General features: G+C 38.9%; 1 protein-coding gene across 1 annotated transcript in view; it reads left to right on the top strand.

Moving 5' to 3' along the window:
- The window catches only part of HMCN1 (hemicentin 1), a gene marked incomplete at its 3' end in the record, with an annotated part of 469,132 nt that overhangs the window by 337,628 nt on the left and 111,123 nt on the right, over positions 1–20,381 (top strand). Inside the window, exons 51-62 of the mRNA XM_080699395.1 lie at positions 392–505; positions 1,470–1,615; positions 6,030–6,180; positions 8,032–8,226; positions 9,921–10,034; positions 14,579–14,766; positions 15,989–16,085; positions 17,790–17,951; positions 19,221–19,334; positions 19,452–19,654; positions 20,166–20,247; positions 20,352–20,381. The exon at positions 20,352–20,381 is cut by the window's right edge and continues 102 nt beyond it. Coding sequence (XP_080555521.1) covers positions 392–505; positions 1,470–1,615; positions 6,030–6,180; positions 8,032–8,226; positions 9,921–10,034; positions 14,579–14,766; positions 15,989–16,085; positions 17,790–17,951; positions 19,221–19,334; positions 19,452–19,654; positions 20,166–20,247; positions 20,352–20,381 — 1,596 coding nt within the window. The remainder of the gene's footprint in view (positions 1–391; positions 506–1,469; positions 1,616–6,029; positions 6,181–8,031; positions 8,227–9,920; positions 10,035–14,578; positions 14,767–15,988; positions 16,086–17,789; positions 17,952–19,220; positions 19,335–19,451; positions 19,655–20,165; positions 20,248–20,351) is intronic.

Below are 20,381 nucleotides of genomic sequence, written 5' to 3'. Positions count from 1 at the left end.
TACATCTTAATTGTGAGAAAACATGTTTCTCACAATTTGTCTTTATCAATGGGGGAGGTAAATCAGCAGAAGAGGAAGACTGAGGCAGAAACCTATTCCAGAAGAGAGTAAAGGAAGGGCTCGGCAATGGCGGTATAAAGAGGTGTGGGGGTGTTGGAGTGAGCTCGGGAGTCAGTGCCACTGAGGACCACCGGGGGCTTAGTGACGGTCCTCACTCGCCACGCAAAGCCCGTCTCTAGTATAGCTTGTCTGATGTCAGATGGCCACCACAGGGTTGGCTCATAGAAGAAGACCTATGCTCACAATAAGAACTCAAATCCTGGTAGATGGTTTGTGCAAACTTGAGTGCCACCGTGATGCCAGACATTCTCTGATGCTCCTTGGTTCCTAGGAGGTAGAACTCTGCAGATCCTCAACGCACAGGAGGACAATGCTGGGAGGTACTCCTGTGTGGCCACTAACGAGGCCGGGGAAATGATCAAGCACTACGAAGTGAAGGTCTACAGTAAGTTACGAAAGAGTGTTTCCTTCCGTACCTACGCAAATCTTCCGAAAGTTCTCAATCCTGTTTTCATTATGGGCTCCTAATTATGTCTATTGATATTTTTAAAGACTCTTGTTTATCCAGGGGGCTTCATTAAATATGGAAGTAGAATGACCACTGTGCCCATGACCTTAATTGCTTAAAGATGTGAAGAGCCCACTCCATCTGCTCACTACCTTCCTGTTGGAGACCTTCCTTGTCAAGGTCACTGTGTAAAATTTCTCTATTTTTCCTTCTTACTTGCTTTCTTTTTTAATTTTTTATTGGTGCACTGTAGTCATGCATCTTAACAAGATGGTAGAGGGGCATACATGACTTAGTCCTTCCCCAATGCCCTCCCCATTCCCTCCCGCTTCTCTCCTTCTGATGTTTGGCTTAGTGATTGACTTTGATGTGTTTGTGAATGTACATCATGTACTTCCTTTCTTGGTTAAGTCATAGTAATTTTGTGTACAAAACTGTTGTTTAAATGTGCAGGCCCTAATCCATAGCCCAAGATGAGATCATCATAATGTTGAGCTATTGCAGCACAAATTGACCTATAAATAAAAGCCAAAGCTAATACTGCCATTAATAGTATCCATATTTCAAGACTGGATTTCTGTTCTTACAAGAAAGGGACATTTTTTCTGATTGTCATTAATTCTTAATAAACAGTTGAATGCATCTTATGGGTCATATTTGGATAGTGTGGACCTGGAATAAGTGAAACTAACTGTTCTGGAGAAAACATTAGGCTTCTTGACAGTTTCATAATGATGAAAGAAAGATATTTTTCTTTGCATTCTGTACCTGAATACTACTGTTTCTTTTATAAGAGGCTAACTTAGATCCTGAATGTTAAGTGATCCTCATTGTAATTTCCATAGCATCCCCAGTATTTGAAAGAACCAATGTTTAATTCTTTAATATTCATTTTATGCAGTTCCACCCATAATCAATAAAGGGGACCTTCTGGGACCAGGTCTTTCCCCTAAAGAAGTGAAGATAAAAGTAAACAACACGCTGACGTTGGAATGTGAAGCTTATGCAATCCCTTCTGCATCCCTCAGCTGGTACAAGGATGGACAGGCCAGTCGCAATTCTTTTTTATATCCTGATGATTTTTCAAAGAGTAAAATTGTCAAAATTTTTAGAAACGCACAAGTGACTCTGAGAATTGTGACCTAAAGCCTAATAAATTTAATGCTCCTAGAATCTAACAAACAACAATAACAAAAAACCCTGAACCATGCTCACCAACTTTAGTATTGTCCCATCACTGAAAAATTTGTGTGCGTTTAGCAGTTGACCTTGAAAATCTTGCCACACTCCCACTAGAGAAATTAGGAAAATGGTGGTTCTGTTCTGTGGTTTTGCTAAGTCAACTTTTACAGAGAGAAATACATACATGGTGTTAAGGCAGATTTAGATGATGGTTTAGTACTCATAACATGAGTACTAAATGTATTCAGATTCTCTAAGCATCTTTAACTCTTTGATGAAAAGCAACACTTTTCATATTCCAAGATTAACAAACAAGCCAGGTGTGCTGGTACACACTTGTCCCCATACTTGGGAGGCTGAGACAGGAGGATTGAGGATTTGTGGCCAACCTCAGCAACTTATTGAACCCCTTGGTGAGACTGTGTTTTAAAATATAAAAAATAAAATAAGACTAAGGGTGTAGCTCATGGTAGAATGTCCAGGAGTTCAATCCCCAGTACCATAAAAGAAAAAAAAAAGCCACTAAGAGTTGACAGAGGAGCCCAATACCCTTTCCAGGAGGCACTGAAAAATGTTAGATAAAAGCCAGGTTCTTCAGTTCTGTAATCTGACTTTTAAGCCACACACCCTATTTCTCATTCAACTTATGTTCTTCTATGCATGTTATAAAGACATATGTGCTGATTTTCTTAGGCCAAAATGGATTTTTTTTTTGCTGCTGTTAACAATGCTTAATACAGATGTGAAATAGCTAAGCTGCTGTTTATCCTGTTTTACACATAATCAACCAAATTGTCAGTTAACTTCCAGTTGTGGAAGATCAGGTCATGGTCATGAATTAAGATGCAAGAAAGATTTAGCCTTACTTTTTTAGATTCCAGATGGATTTTGCAATGCTGGCAGCTAGAAAAAAAATCATCTCATATAAAATGAGCAAATTTCATCTGGAAGCCATTGCAAAAGAATAACCATAGAACTCCCACTATGTTCTGTTTATAGTTTCTTCTCTGACTACAAGCATACTTCATGGTACAATATCAATTCTAAGTTTACTTAGATACAAAGAATTCATTTTTCCTTTGAAATTATTCCTATGTAAATTTCAATATATATATATATATATATATATATATATATATATATATATATATATCGTGTGTGTGTGTGTGTGTGTGTGTGTGTGTGTGTGTGTATGAGACAAACGAATTAGAGGTTGAACCAAGAGGTGGATGTTCTACCTGCAGCACCCCACCTCTATTTTGTTTTTCATTTTGAAACATTGTCTCCCTAAGTTGTGGAAGGCCTTGCTGAATAGCTAAGGCTGACCTCCAACCTGTGATCATCCTGCCTCAGCCTCGCAAGTTCTGGCATTACATATGTGTGCCACTATATCCAGTTTATTATTCCTAGTAGTTAGTAAATATATACACACATACACAAAAACATACATACACACACAAAAACACTTTAAAGTCTAGAATTGCAATAAGAACTAGGCAGGTTTTATTTTTTCTCAGTTATGAACAACTAAACAAGAGTTTCAAATTCAGACTCTGAAACTGGTCAACTTACGATGCTTTTAACTGCTAATGTTTTCAGGGTTTAGAATTTATTCCTTATAATAATAAAAAGTACTGTTTTAAATTAATTTTCTATACTCTTTCTCTTTTTATCTTTTTCTTTAGATGAATAATACTACCTGAATGAAAAGTTTTTGAGAGAAAAAAATATTGGCCACAATAAATTTTGATAAAATCTGAATGTTATTTATGCATGCACTGAAGTTTTATTTTAAGATACAAAATATAAACTGTGCTATTTGTATATAAATGTGATAGAATGTTAATAACAACTCATTAGATTCTGATCCATTTATTAAATATCTATTTGCCAGACACTGTTTTAGGTTCAGGCGATACTGCTGTAAAATAAACGAATAAACATCTCTGCTCATATCAGTTTGGAAAAACAAAAAATAAACCAACCAACCAGTGGAACACAGAGTGTGTCAGGTGGTTGGTGCCGTGAAGGAGGAGGCTCAGTCAGGAAGAAGGCACCAAGTGTGGGAGTGCCATCTTATTTTTTTCAATAGGGAGGGCTTCAGTGATAAGGAGATTTTTTAAGCAAAAACCCAAAGAAAATAAAGGAATCAGACATAAAATTTCAGAGGAAAAAATATTTTAAAGTATAAAGTAGCAAAAGCAGTGACTCTGAGACATTGGGACATGGTGGTGCACACCCATAATCCTAGTACTTAGAGACTGAGATAGGAAGAGCTCAACTTCAAGACCAGTCATACCAACTTGGGCCCTCGGCGACTTAGTGGTGGGACTCCATTTCAAAATAAAAAATGTAATATAGCTGGGGGTGTAGCTTAGAGGTAGAACAACCTGGGTTTAATCCCAGTGCAACAAATAAAGGAGAGAGAGGGAGGCGTATTTCAAAATTCTGACAGGTTAAACTGTATCAATTACCACTGAGAAGGTAAAGACTTGAAATTGACCAATAAGTCTAGTGACATAAATGTCCTAGATGACCTTGACAAACTCTTTTTGGTCATTTAGAGATGATAAAAGTTTGATTTGATCATATTCAAGAAAACGGTAAAAAAAATTGAGTACAGCAAGTGTAGAAAACATTTTTAAGTCATTTGACTATCAAAAGCAGTAGAAAATGTAAAGTTGGCTGCAGTGAGAAAGATTCTTTTTTTATTTCAAGAATGAAAGTGTCTGCCGAGCATGGTGGTGCACACCTGTAATCTCAGTATTTCAGAGGCTGAGACAGGAGGATCACAGATTCAAGACCAGCTTCAGGCCGGGCGTGGTGGTGCACGCTTGTAATCCCTGCGCTTGGGAGGCAGAGACAGGAAGATCGCGCAGGTTCGAAGCCAGCCACACGCGCTGGCTTAGGAGACCCTGTTTCCAAATAAAAATGTAAAAATAGGTCTGGGAGTGTAGTCCGGAGGTAGAAGGGCTTCCAGGAACCCCAGTACCACCAAAAAAAAAAAAAAAAAAAAAAAAAGACCAGCTTCAGGAACTTAGTGCAGCCCTCAACCACTCAGTGAGATCCTTTTATGAAACAATTTTTTTTTAAATAAACTGGGGATATACCTCGGAGTTAGAATGTCCCTGGGTTCAGTCCCTAGTTCTACCAAAATAAAAACCAAAATAATGAGATTGAAACTGTCCTGTAGAATAAAATTAATTGACGCACTGATGATGTAAATGAGAAAAGACACAGATGGTGGAGAGATGTCTTTTGGGACATCCCTGGGAATTTCAGAATGGGCAGAGATTGGTTTTAATCAGAGTTAAGGTTTTGCCAGTGGAGGAAAATAAAGAGAAAGAAGGCAAGGGAGTTGCTGGCTTATGTCAGGAGTGAATGGCGTGAGAGACCTTCTCTGGCTAAGGTGAGATACAGGTGAAGGAGAATGAGAAGCAGAAAAAGATAGCAAGCTAAATGGGGTGTGAGGCCTCCTACAGAATCAAATGATTGGAGTCAGGATGCCAGAGGAAGGGGATTACAAAGTGAGGAGCTGGTGGTCAGTGAGTGAGGACTGGAAACAGATAATGAGGGGGAACGGTTATTGGCTAATTATCAGATCTAAATATCACTTTTCTACATAGCGGCTGAGAAAAGGTGGAAGAAAATTAAAGGAGAGGAGGTCAAGGACGTGGGAGAACACACCTTGGATGACTGACTGAGTGGGCATTGGAATCACCAAGAAATATGAAAATAAAGTAGCAGGAATGACCAGAAGGAATGGCAGTTAGCTGTCAGACCTAGAATCCTCAAGGAATCAGGGGAAGTGTCGTGACAGTTTTATCAAGACGTTGGAGCATAAAATAGCTCTATCTTAAACATACATGTTTATGAAATGATGGTGTTTGGGAATGAAGAATGATAGTTTTAGATCAAATCAGATTCTTCTAATACCCCCAATTTTTCACCAAGACATCCTAGCATTTTTATAAAATTATTATTAAAGATGCTTTTTATAATGATAAGCTGAAAAATAATTTTTCAAAAATGGATAGATAGGCATCACCTACAAGTATGTGGCACAAATGTAAAGCATTATGAGCTATAATTTTCAACAGGCAAAAGAAAATTATCACTCAAAATAATTTAAAGTAAGCTGATTAAATTATTGCTGCCCTAAACGTTTACTATAAAATTTTATCTCATTCATGAAAGGATCATAAAAATGATCAACTGCACGGTCTCCTAGAGGGTTTATGAGATACTTAATGCCAACATTTTTCTCACTGAATCACAGCCCCTCAAATCAGATGATCATGTTAACATTGCCGCGAATGGGCACACACTTCGAATAAAGGAGGCCCAAATCTCAGACACCGGAAGATACACTTGTGTGGCATCTAACCTTGCAGGGGAAGATGAGCTGGATTTTGATGTGAATATACAAGGTAATGCTAATAGGCTTAATGAATTGCTTTTTCTTAAATAGTTGTGTTTCTATTGGCAGTCATATCAATTCATTATTGAACATTCGAACTCAAGAAATTAAGGAAGAAAGAAAATAATCCTGTTACTCAGGATTACCTATTTTTGTTTCCTTCTGAGTGTGTGTGTGTGTGTGTGTGTGTGTGTGTGTGTTGCTGAGAATGAAACCTTAGGGCTATTCTCCTCTGAGCCATATTTGTAGCCCCATTTTATTTTTATTTTTTATTTTAAAACAGGGTCTCATTAAGTTGCAGAGGGCCTCACTAAGTTGTTGAGGCTAACCTCCAAACCATGCTCCTCCTGTCTCAGCCTCCCAAACACTAGGATTATAAGCATGTGTCACCATACCCAGCTCCTTCTGACATTTTAAAATGTATACTTCATTCATGAAATTGGATCATGCAAAATCAGACTCTCTTGTTACATTAGTATGTTACATTGCCATGAGGTTTTAAAAATAGCCTTTGCATGAAAGGCAGAAAAGGAAGAAGAGAATGTAATGTAGTCAGACTTTGAATTGCATGATTGCAGCTTCTGGAAGTTCTGTGACTTGGGTAATCTACCTATATATTTTAAACTTCAATTTGCTCACTTTTAAAATCAATGCCAGCCGGGAGAGATAATGCACGCCTGTAATCCCAGTACTTGGGAGGCTGAGACAGGAGGATGGGGGTTTCAAGGACAGCCTCAGCAACCTAGCGAGACTGTTTCAAAAACGAACAATAAAAAAGAGCTAGGGGTGTAGCTCAGAAGTAGAGTATCCCCGAGTTCAGTCATAGCTACACACACACACACACACACACACACACACACACACACACACACACCAATTAATGCTTTATAGAATCACAGTGATAAAGTATGTCAGCTCTGAATAAAATCACTAAGAAATAGCAACACCTCTTCTTATTGTTGTTGGTATCGTCAACTACCCAACATGATTTTTGGTTTGGTTTGTTTTCTTTTCTAGGCTGGGGATAGAACCCAGTCTCCGTGCATGCTAAGTGAGATCAGGAAGGAGGGCTACACCTCCTTCCTGATCTCAATATGAGGTTTAAGAACTGTGCACGTTTCTTCAGTTGAACATCCAAATATTTACTTAATCAGGTTCCTCTTATTGAATGCCTGGGTGGTCCATGTTTTTCTTACTCATAGTTCATGCTTCATTGAATCATTGATATACGTAAAACTTTTGCATATTTTTGATTTTTTTCATAAATGACTAAAAGTAGAAATTTTAAGTCAAATTTTATGCAAACTTATTTTTAATGCTCTGAGGTATAGGCAAATTCCTCTCAAGGAAGCTCATGTTTGTTCCCAGAAAAGGATAACAAGAATGCCTTACTGTATTTTTCTTAATGGAGCTTCCATTCCAGATGTATAACTCCTTTAGCCTTAGTATAAGACAGATCATTGGAAAGTGCTCTCAGTTGAGCCAGTAGTGTTTAGTTAAGGTCTTTCAAAATTGGATTATTCTGCTATGAGCCTATCCTTAGCTTTTCTACCTCATGAGAGCAGACTCCTTTATTGTTCAAATGTCAGAGCTCTTGATAGGGAGAAAAAAAAATCATGGGTTTAGCCTATAGAGCCTCATATGTCTTGTTCTTCCACATGAGACTCAACTAACTTCTGTGCACTGCTTTATTTAGTGAAGAGCAAGAGCTGGTAGGTGTAAAAGTACTTGAGAACATTTTTGTATTGCCTTATTTATTATACCTGCAAATCACACATGACAAAATACAGTTAAGATCTTTGTCCCATGGATTGACACTGACATTTGTACTTGACCAACACTTAATGTATTTCCTCCATAGTTCCTCCAAGTTTTCAGAAACTCTGGGAAATGGGAAACACTCTCGATACCGGTAGGAGTGGGGAAGCCAAAGACGTGATCATCAACAATCCCATTTCTCTTTACTGTGAGACAAATGCTGCTCCTCCTCCTACCCTGACATGGTACAAGGATGGCCAGCCTCTGACCTCAAGTGACAGAGTATTGATTTTACCAGGTAGGTAAAGATTGCTGGGAACAGGATGAAAATATGAGTTGCTTCTCATTTATTAGACAAATTAAATTGGGCCTGTACTATAACTGTTGAATGCCACTGGTATCCATGGAACTTCTATGTAAAAGAATCTAGCTTGAGACTTTGACAATATTACTATAGTGTAAAACTTACACCTTAGTAAATTTTTCTGATCTGCATCGCGCTGTCAACTTATGAAAGTCCTTTGGGTTCCTCGTGCCTCCTTTTCTCTATTAGTGCAATGAGTTAATCAATTTGGTTTCTATATGTTAACACAAATTCGAATCTATATTTGCCAATAGTTGTTACTCAGTTTGTTAAATGCATTTTGTCATAAGTAAATGGGAAAGATTATTAATTTCAAATATCGTAGTTACTACAAGGCCTATTGATAGAAAAAAAATGTGTAACTTGTGGAATAATATTTTGAAGGACTCAATTGAATTTTAGCAAGCTTTCAAATATAATGGTTTATTAAAACTCATCAAATTGCCAAAAAAACTCATTGAATTATATAATGAAAGTTAGTGCAATAAATATATATAAATTTAACTTTAATCAAGCAGATAAATTTTGGAAAAACAAAAAATTGAAAAGTAAGCCGGCCGTGGTGGCGCACGCTTGTAATCCCAGTGCTTGGGAGGCTGAAACAGGAGGATCACACAGGTTCGAAGCCAGCCGTGCTGGCGTAAGAGACCCTGTTTCAAAAATATTAAATAGGTCTGGGAGCGTAGCCCGGAGGAAGAAGGGCTTCCAGGAACCCAGTACCACCAAAAAAAAAAAAAAAAAAAATTGAAAAGTAACTAAATAAATATGGCAACTCTATATAATGTATAATCCTAAATTAGATCCAGGCCTGTGAAAATGGCTATAAAAATCATATTGCAACAATAGTGAAATTTGAATATAGACCACAGATCCAATAGTAGTTTTGCATTCATTTTTCATTTTCTGATTTTGATCATTATGCAGTGCTTATATAAGGGATTATCCTGTTCCTATGAAATACAGCTTTATGAATATTTTTGTTAAAAGAGTACCATGTATCCAACTAACTGTCAAATAGCTCAGAAAAAGATTATATACATATGACAGAGAGATAAAGCCAATGACGTAAAATATAAATAATTAGTGAGCATGAGTGAACATTTTAAAAGAATTATTGAAACTTTTCTTTAAGTACAAAATGTCAACATAAAAAATTTAAGAATACACAGAGCTATTCTTCCAAAATTGTATGTATAATATTATACATAAGTGCATGTATATTAATACACTCTATACTTTCACATTCCTGGGTATTACTTTATTGAACTAGCACTCGTAGGAATTAGAAAACGTGTAAAAATATTTAAAAGCGTCAAAGCACAAGGCGACTGGATGCTGCCAGTACATATGTTACATAATGAAGGGAGTAGCCTTCTCCCTCTAGGAAAACCTAGAAGTTGTTGATTTCTCACAAGGTCTGATTCATTTTCAGTATCAGATCACTTTTTAATAATGGCGTGTTTGTTATAAAAGTTGAGAGTACCTGAGATGAAGATTGCATGATTGGATGAAGTAGGAACCTTGAGAGAAAGCATAAGGAAGTCATCAGACCTGAGAACTGGACCTCAGTCGATGCTCTGGTTCACTCTGAGGTGCAGAGGAATAAACACACTGGGCTGTCTTTTCAGGAGGGCGAGTGTTGCAGATTCCTCGGGCTAAAGTAGAAGATGCAGGGAGATACACATGCGTGGCAGTGAACGAAGCTGGAGAAGATTCCCTGCAGTATGACGTCCGGGTTCTCTGTAAGTCTGTTTTCTTTTGTTTATTATGCAGTCTCTGGCTCAAATATTTTTCAGGAACTAATGTTTGCAAGATGTTACCCTCGGTGCTCTATAAAGACTAGAGAAATAATCAGAAACTAATAGTTCTCCCAAAGGATTAATTGCCTCATACACACATTGAGAGCACATTAGTCAAGACTCCTGAGATAACAAACAAAAAGAGGATTCATTGACTTACGAGCCTGAATGGTCTCAGAGTGGACTGCAGTCACATCTGGCTTCTGTGGCTCTAAAGAGGTCAACTAGATTTTACTTTTCTTTTTCTATTAATTTCTTTCCTCTCTTCTTTCCTTCCTTCCTTTCTCTCTCTCTCTCTCTCTCTCTCTCTCTCTCTCTCTCTCTCTCTCTCTCTCCCTCCTTTACTATTTTTTGTGTGTATGTATAGTACTGTGACTTGAACTCAGAAACATTTTATGTCCAACCTACACCCCTAGCCCTTTTAATTTTTTGTTTTGAAACAAGGTCTTGTTCGGTTGCTGAGAGTCTTGCTAAATTGCTGAAGCTGGTTTTGAACCTGTGATCCTCGTGTCTCCACCTCCCAAGTACTAGGAGTATAGGCGTGCATCACCGTATCTGAATTGTTTTTCTTCATCAACATCATTCTCAAGTAGAGGCTTCCCTTGGATGATATAGTAGCCCAAAGCAGCTCTAGGCGCCCTTCCGGTTTTACATTCAAATGAAAGTGTTTTTCTCTTCTAGTATTTTTCTGTTGAAGTTCTAAAATGACTTAACGTGGCTGTAGTTGGTCAAGTGTGAGTCCCATATCCATTCTTCAGCCAAGTACAAGGAGTGAGAGGTGACCATGTTCTAGTTGATCTGGCCTCGTTCATCTCTGCTCACTTCTGCTCCAGTGTCATCTCAGTTTGAATGCCATAAGGACAGTGGAAGAAGTATTGTTCCTTTACGGGAAAAGACAAGTGCTGTTACCAGACATGGGAGCAGAGAGACGCTTCCATCGGAAGAGGCTGAGCTGTAGAATGCAGCCGGGGGACAGACAGGCCGCCTCCGGATGAGATGTGACAGAGGAAATGGACAGTGACATGAAATAGGGTGTGGATTAGGCCTTCATCTCAGACTGTGGGGCGACACTGAGATATTTATCCTGGGTGATTAAGAAAATGGTAGCAAGTTTAATAGTAACAGAAAACCAAGGAAAAAACAGGATTTGGGGGGGAAGGAAGTGGGTTTTATTTCAGATATGTTGAATCTGACATAGTTCCAGAAGACTTAGGTAAAATGTTGAACAGGCATTTGGAAATAAGGAGGAAGAAATAAGCTAAGCAGAGAGATTTGAAACTTATTCACAAACACATGATATTGAAAGATAAGATCTTACTTTTTTTTTTTTTTTTTTTGCAGTACTGGAGTGGGAACCCAGGGGGCATTCTACCTCTGAGCTATACCCCAGCCCTATATTTTATTTTGAAACAGGGTCTCACTGAGTTGCAAAGGACCTCACTAAATAGATGAGGCTGTCCACGAACCACGATCCTCCTGTCTCAGCCTCCCAAGTACTGGGATTACAAGCGTGCGCCCCCACACCTGGCTGAAAGATAAGATTTTAAACACCAGGAATTAACACAGTAGAAGGCTAAAAGGAGAGGTCTGGAGGGTCATTTACAACAGAAAAAGGGAAAAGAGCACAGACTAAGATGAGGGCAACCTCAGGCCAGTAGTGGAAATCACAAAGGGCCAGTCCCACAGTCCAAGGCACAGAGAAGATGATAGAGAAATAGGTTATAGTATTGAATACTAAAACAAGTGCAGGAAAATGTAAAAAATAACATAGGGCTGCGGGTAGAGCTTGGAGGTAGAATGCCCCTGGCTTCAATTCCCAGCAACACACACACACACACACACACACACACACACACACATACACACACACGAACATAAAAACTAATATGGGTCTATATAATTTTGAAACTAAGAAAGAATTGATGAAATTCAAAAGAACAACTAGATATATGGTATGCTGCAGAGCCACGGAATACAGACACAACTGTTGGGCAAGCAGTCAGAAAGAAAAGGAAATAAAAATAGAGCACTCAAAGACAACTTTCAGAGAAGAGAAGACGTGGAATTGAGTTCAGGGATACACAGTTGGCTGGCAGGGGGCAGGGGCTTCAGAGATTTGAGCTTGCCTATCCCCCAAAGAAAGTGATCTGATAGAAAGAGACAAAGTAAAGTCTCCAGTGTGTTTGTGGAAGGGGGAGAGCGCGAGGATTGATAGGACAGGGTCCTAGAACATGTTCCAACAAAATGCAGGCACGGACCCAAGAGAGGTGGACTAGGCTGTCGTAGGGAAAGAAATGTTGGAACGGTAAGAAGGGGAATGTGGGGATGTGTATCAAATGGATTTAGTCTTCCCCATTACGTGTGCACATAAGAGAAATAGTAGTATGCGTGGGAGTTGGGTCTCTGGGAAACGGAGAATGTCATCGCCCCTGTGGGGATGCGATGGTGTGAGGTTGGGACAACTTAGCTCAGTCGTTGCTTTCTGTGGTCCTCTCAGTAAACTACAGGCAGAATTATAGAAAGAATAATAGGTGTAGCCAGGCTTGGTGGCGCACACAGTAATCCAGTACTCAGGAGGCTGAGACAGGAGGATTGGAGTTTTAAAACCAGCCTCAGTACCTTAGCAACACTCCATACCTAGAAAGACCCTATTTTAAAAAGGAGGGAGGTGAGTTGAGGGGTAAAGCTTGTAGGTAGAATGCCCCTGGGTTCGATCCCCAGTACAAAAAACAAACAAAGTGCAGAGAAGCTGGCGGTGGTGGTGCATGCTTGTAATCCTAGTACTTAGGAGGCTGGGATAGAAAGATGGCAAAGATAGAAAGATTCGAGGACAGCTTCAGCAATTAGTGAGACTCAGCAAACTAGTGACCCTGTTTCAAAACCCAAAGCAAACAGGGCTAGGGTATAGCTCGCAGGTAGAGAGCCCCTGGGTTCAATTCCCAGTACCACCGTAAATAAATAAAATTAAACAATAGGTGTGATCTCCCTAGGGATGGGGAGGAGGTATCACAGGTGCACGCTGTAGAAACAAGAAGGCCAAAGAGCTTCTTACACAGACTCTTGAAACCCCAGAAGCCATAGTGGAAGGGCCTGAGGGAGGTCCAACAGGATATCTTGGAGATACACTGGAATTGCGCTAAAAATGAGAATGATGCTTAGTTCAAGGTAGATAAGAGAGGGGAGAGGATAGACCCACAGTAGTAACATTAGGCAGAGCTATAGAATGCTATCACAATAAAGACATTGACTTTGACGCAATATACTTATCTTTGGTTTTCTATCATTTTATTGGTACTCATTTGTACAGAATTTTTTTTCATTTTTCTACAGGTTATCTTTTTCTTTTTTTAATTTATTTTATTGGTGCATTGTAATCATATATCACATTGGAATACAAGACTTGAGAGGATATACAAGCACACATCATCCAATCAGCCCTCATCCAGCCCCCATCCCATTCCCTCCCCCTCCCTCGATCCCATGCTTCTTTGGTGATTAACTTTGATACATTTGTTTATGTACCTCCTGCGTTTTAAAGAGGCTCCATCCTCCCCTATTCCATACCCTCTGATTGGTCACCTTAGTTGCTTCACTATAGGGCCCTTTCTATAGCTCGACCACTTCCTGTTGCCCCTTTCCTCCTAGTTATTGCTGATTAGGGGAAGCATCTGTTTTTTTTTTTTTCTGTACAGAATTTTTAAAATTAAACTTAAATTAATACATACACAAAAAAAAATCTGGCATTTTTTAAACAGTGGTAGTAGATGGTTTATTATGTAAATACTTTTTTTTTGGTGGTGGTACTGGGGTTCCTGGAAGCCCTTCTTCCTCCGGGCTATACTCCCAGACCTATTTTATATTTTTGAAACAGGGTCTCTTACACCAGCGCGTCTGGCTTCGAACCTGCGCGATCCTCCTGTCTCCACCTCCCAAGCGCGGGGATTACAAACGTGCGCCACCACGCCCAGCTAATACTTTTTAATAATTAATAAGGGCCAGGCATGGTGGCACATGTCTGTAATCTTGGTACTTGGGAAGCTGAGACAGGTTCAAGGACAGCCTCGGCAACTTGGCAAGGCCCTCTGCAACCTAGTGAGACCCTGTTTCCAAATAAAAAATAAAATAGAACTGGCGGTAGAACTCAGAGGTAGAATGTCCCTGACTTCCATTCCCTAGCACCAAAAAGATATATATTACATATATATAATATTAAATATTAAATAAATATAAATATAATATATATAATAAACATATATATACAAAACATATGAAAATTTTAAAAAAGAGAATAGACCCAAATTCAATTGTTTTTTAATCACCTCTCTTCCCCAGTTTGTTAGTATAAAATACTCCATGAGAATCATAGTTTTTCCTACAAGTTAGGCTTCTTTATTATCATCCCAATGGCTTTGAAGTTGTCAGAAATTTAGGATAATTTAGGAGGGCTCTTGCTGCTGGTCAATATCTTTGTCTCAATCATTCTTTAGTGCCACCAGTTATCAAGGGAGCAAACAGTGACCTCCCCGAAGAGGTCACCGTGCTGGTGAACGAGAGCGCGCTGATGGAGTGCTGCTCCAGCGGCAGCCCAGCACCCAGGAATTCCTGGCAGAAGGATGGACAGCCCTTGCTGGAAGACGACCATCATAAGCTTCTATCGAATGGAAGAATTCTGCAGGTAAACATAAAATCGCTAATTTTAAGACATCTTTTGCCCTTGTGTTCTCTAATAATTGTCTCTTAGACTGTTAAAAATAAAAAGTATGCGTTTATAAACATTGTATTTAAGCTGGGCATGGTGGGCACGTGCCTATAATTCTAGTACTTGAGAGGCTGAGACAGGAGGATCATAGTTTTGCAGCCAGCATGAGCAACTTAGTGAGGCTCTCCACAACTTAGCGAGACTCTGTTTCCAAATAAAAAGTTAAATAAAATAAAATAGGACTGGGGTTGTAGTTTGAAGTTATAATGGTTCTGGGCTCAATCCCCATTACCACCATAAATACATGCATCATACATACATACATACATACACACACATGTGTATGTATATATGGATAAAAATGTCTGCATAATAAAATAAAACCTTCTGCTCTATGAGCTAACTATTGCTGCGTGAAATGAATCACTTCAGAACTTAATAGTGTGAAAGAATAAGCCTTGATTTTGCTTTTTAGCTGCGTGATACTTCTGGTCTCCACTAGGTTCACTCAAGTGTGAGCCTAGAGCCACGGACGGAATATACATCCCCGATGAGCCCCTCTGGGCTCTTGTACCCACAAGGGGCCTCAGCTGCAGTAACTGGGCTGACTCTGCCGCCCTGGATCACGCCTCCGGCAGGCTAGTCATGGCTTCCTCACATGGTGGGGGCAGGGTTTCAAAGAGTGACCAAAAGTCCACAGACCCAAAAGCCATCATCTGCAATGGCCTGTAAAATAATTTCATTTTCTAGGATCATATGTTTTTTCTTAAGAGTTAGGAATAGTCAGGATACAACTGGGACATTAGATAATGAAGGAGAAGCCCCAGTGGAGTGAGGGAGGTGGTCCAGGGGAAGGCGAATTTAATGAAGGGAGGACTTCTGTTGACCTTCTAGACATAGGTGAAAACAGCAATGTCAATCTCAGTATCGTGTATGGGGAAAGGGAAGGAGTGGGGACCGAGCCGAGGAGAAGCTCACCAAATGCTGGGTAAATGTGTGTCTTTATCGCTCTGAACTGTTCTATGATGTAAGACTACACCATAAAAATAAAAATACATAAAAAGCAAAAACTTTAATTTTCTTATGTTCGTCTGGTAATAACTAGATAGAACATATATTGCTTAAATTTTTCATGAAAAAATATTACAAGTGTCCTTATTTAAATTTCAGTTGTAATTTTTTTTCACTTTTCTCTTAGATTCTAAATACTCAAATAACAGATATCGGCAGGTATGTGTGTGTTGCTGAGAACAAGGCTGGACGCGCCAAAAAATATTTTAACCTCAATGTTCATGGTAAGAGCCCAGATGCAGAAACATCTATTAGGGCATGTTTGAAACAGCAGGAAAACAATGACTTAGATTATTTGTTTTCTGTTTTCTAACTTGACCAGTAGGTGAAGCCTGCATTCATTTGGTCTCCTCTGTTTTTCTTCCCTATTGTAGCTATTAAGAGTTATAAAGTACAGATCTTCCAGGAAGCCTGTTTTTAAATTAATTCAGGCCCTCAAGAGAAATCAAGAGTCCAACATATTTCAAAGTGAAGTAAAAAATTTGAAATCTAAAAACTACAAGCAAATTTTTTTTTACTCATAAAAATTTATCTGCTAGTCCTGATTGAAACCAGTATCTGTCCTCAAGTGCAGAATTCACACTGAGTTCCATCCTTTAGTATCTAACGTACTTTCTGGAAAAGAAAGACGCTTTATAAAGTTAAATAATTCCTTGAAAACCACTTACTTGAGGCATACCTCACTCATTTGTCAAATTTTTTGTATGTGCTAAACACTTTATACTTCTTTCTCATAAAAACAAAAGCGATTTGTATTTCTACCCCAAAAGAGTGGTCTTATTTTCATAAAATGGAGCTGCTTCCAGACTATCAAATTTGAAATAATGAAATTATGGTAGAAAAATGCTTTTGCATGAGTTATCTATGTACATGTATGTATGTGTAATATATTTATAATTCTAGCTCATCTTAGAAATACCTAAAATATTTATGAAAAATTTTCTCCCTTCAAAAGACTTTTATGTAGCATGCTGGATATTCTGTTTATGATACACAGGGAGTGTGAATAGCAACCAAAGTTGACGGTTTGCAAAACATTTTAAACATCACTTTCCCGGTGCTTGGCACAGTGAATAATACACTGTAGGTGCTTTGTAAATCTCTGAGGTTTTTCAGTGAATAAATCTGAGAAAAACAGAAATAAATGTGCTATAGATTCACAGGATGAGTAAATGAATTAAACAAACATAGCTATTGTAAATGTACACATTCTAACGTATGAAGTACAGAAGAATAAATGTTGAAAGAAAAATTTAAATGTCAATGATTTTTTTCTAATTCTCCAAGGTAATATTTCCACTATTAAATCAAAAGCAGTTTAGCAATTACAGATATTGCTTTGAAGGATACTTCTGCAGGTGCATTTTTGCTTCTATTCCATAAGCTTATTATTAATCCTTTAGGCAAAGGGCCATATCATACTCTCCTTGGTCGACTAAAACTAGGATGGTGTCTAGTCAAGGCTATATCGAGTGCCCTTCATTTATATATTTCCTTCATATCCATTGCCTTTTCTTAATGCACAGAAGGAACACCTGAAAGGGTGGCGAGATTTCACTGGAAGCAGTCACTAACGTTTTACCACCGTGAATTGTAGCTCAGGGATGTGTTTCCTTTTTTGCCAGTTAATAGCATCTTGAACTCCCGGTTGAAGTCAGGAACCCACAACTTAAATATTGGAAAATTCACTGGGGGAAAATAATTTAAGTTCTTTCACTAAAAAATGAAACCATATCTCCCACTCCTGCGATGCTTGCTTCTTTTGTACAGTCAGTTACCCTCTTCATTTTCTCACTCTCTTATTTTCCTTATTAAGAGAATCGTTAACTTAGTGCTTTTTGCGAAGTATAGCAGTTAGGCATACATATAATAGACAGGAATATCTGTTTCTGATATCAGATTTTATTTTAATACATATACTTTTGCAGTTCCCCCAAGTGTCATTGGTCCTAACCCTGAGAATCTCACTGTGGTGGTGAACAACTTTATTGCTCTGACCTGCGAGGTCTCTGGCTTTCCACCTCCGGATCTTAGCTGGCTCAAGAATGAGCTGCCCGTCAAGCCCAACACAAACGCCCTCGTTGTGCCTGGTAAGAAACTTACTATTCTTATTCGGCGGGCAAACCTTTCTCGTTTCCCTTTACTTTAATACACATGGCATCCCAGCTTAGTCTCTTACCAAACTTTTCTTGCTCCATTTACCTGACCACAGTAAATATCTTTCTTTACCCTTTTGAGACCATTAGGGTAAGATTGTATAGCTGTTTATGAATTTAGTGGAAGTGCACAAAAACAAGGTCTCTTTCAACAAATTATGAAATTTAAGAGTAGAGTGGCTTAGTACTCCTTAGTGGTAGATGGTAAGTTGTCCTTCCATTGTATAAGTTTACCATCTCTTTTAATGACCTTTCAGTGTATAAATCCACTAACTGTTTTTAATAAGTCTCAGTGATTCTTGAGGATGATGGAGATGATGATGATGATGATAGATAGATAGGTAGATAGATATTAAACAGATAAGTGATCATGCAGATGAATTAGAGAGAGGGAGACATGGACAGATAAACAGATGATAGACTGCAGAGAGAGGCAGCCACCTCTACATTGTAGAAAATTTAAACTTGGAAAATACTTAACATACTTTAGTGATAGTACAATTATTATTTCCTCACTAAAACCTGTATCAAATAGTTTTACTTTCTCTGTTTCATTATCAGAGAGAAACATTTTGAGTTTCTTCCTCTTATAAGAAATGATCACCAGCCAGGTGTAGCGAGGCATGCCCAGTACTTGGGAGGCTGGGACAGGAGGATCTAGCTTTCAAAACCAGCCTCAGCAACTTAGTGATGTTCCTCGGTGACTTGGTGAGAACCTGTGTCAAAATAAAAATAAGCCAGGCATGGTGGTGCGTGCCTGTAGTCCTAGTACCTGGGAGGCTGATCAGGAGAATCACAGGTTCAAGACTAGCATCATCAACTTAGCAAAGTCCCTCAGCAACTCAGTGAGACCCTGTTTCAAAATAAAAACTAAAATAGGACTGGGGATATAGTTCAGACATGGAGGCCCGTGAGTTCAATCCCTCTGTATCCAAGTAAATAAGTAAATAAATAGAGTCAGGGGATATAGCGCACAGTTAGAATGCCTTGGGTTCAATCGATAGCCCTTTAAATTATCACTATCATTATCTAGAATCTGTTTAAATATCAAAGAAATCTGTTTAATCATTTTACATTTCATTTTACCAAAGAAATTCTGCCATATAATTTTTTCTCTAAGGGAAATAGCACGCTTTTTCACTTACTATAAAATAGTTACTAAAACAACCTCTATACCCCAGCTCACATTCTGTATGCCAACAGGAGGTCGAACTCTGCAGATCATCCGGGCCAAGGTATCTGACGGTGGTGAATACACCTGCATAGCTATCAACCAGGCTGGCGAAAGCAAGAAGAAATTTTCCCTGACTGTTTACGGTTTGTTTTCTCTCTGCTCATGGCATGATTTCACCTTCAAACTGGTACCTGTGATTTTCTATCTGAACAACTTAATTTAAAAAGCGGCATTCTTCTGTTCTTATGTCCTTCCCTCAGTGCCCCCCAGCATTAAGGACCACGACAGCGAGTCTCTTTCTGTAGTTAACGTGAGAGAGGGAACTTCGGTGTCCTTGGAGTGCGAGTCCAACGCTGTCCCCCCTCCAGTCGTCACCTGGTATAAGAACGGGCGGATGATAGTGGAGTCCACTCGCACGCAGATTTTAGCTGATGGACAAATGCTGAACATCAAGAAAGCTGAGGTGCCCCATTTATTACTATTTAGTGTGATGGCTCTTTGGTGGGGTCGTGGCAGAGATAATCAGAAATTGTACATTCCCTGTACTTCATAGTGAAAAGTTATATTTATTAAAATATACATAGCCGCTGGGTGTGGTTGTGTACACCTGTAATTCTGGTACTTGGGACCTGAGACAGAGAACTGTAGGTTCATGGCCAGCCTCGGCAACTTAGCGAGGTCCTCTGCACCTTAGTAAGACCTTGTTTCAAAAAATAAAATAAAATAAAATAGGCCTGGGGGTGTAGCTCAGAGGTAGAATGCCCCTGAGTTGATTTTCCCGTGCCACAAAAATAAAATAGATAGAGCCAATGCCATTGACCTTATTTTTATATAAAAAGTAAAAGGATTACAGAAGCAATTAGCAGCGGGGCGTCTGAATATAAAGATGACTGATGATTTAACCCACACTCCAACAGTGTGATTGGTCATCTATCACGTAATGGAGCACATACAATAGTATCTTTTTCTTTTAGGTATCTGACACAGGCCAGTATGTATGTAGAGCTATAAATGTAGCAGGACGGGATGATAAAAATTTCCACCTCAATGTATATGGTGAGCATCTGCCTCTAATACAACTCTTTTTCCCCCCAGATATGCAAATGAAAGAAAATGTCTAGCTTCATGAGAACCTGTGATTGTCTTCTGTGTTCTTACAGTGCCACCCAGTATCGAAGGGCCTGAAAAGG

This window comes from Muscardinus avellanarius, assembly GCF_963383645.1.
Source record: "Muscardinus avellanarius genome assembly, chromosome: 7".
NCBI classification, from domain to species: domain Eukaryota; kingdom Metazoa; phylum Chordata; class Mammalia; order Rodentia; family Gliridae; genus Muscardinus; species Muscardinus avellanarius.
Note: the sequence above shows the minus strand (reverse complement) of the source record. Positions and strands in the feature narration are given on the sequence as shown.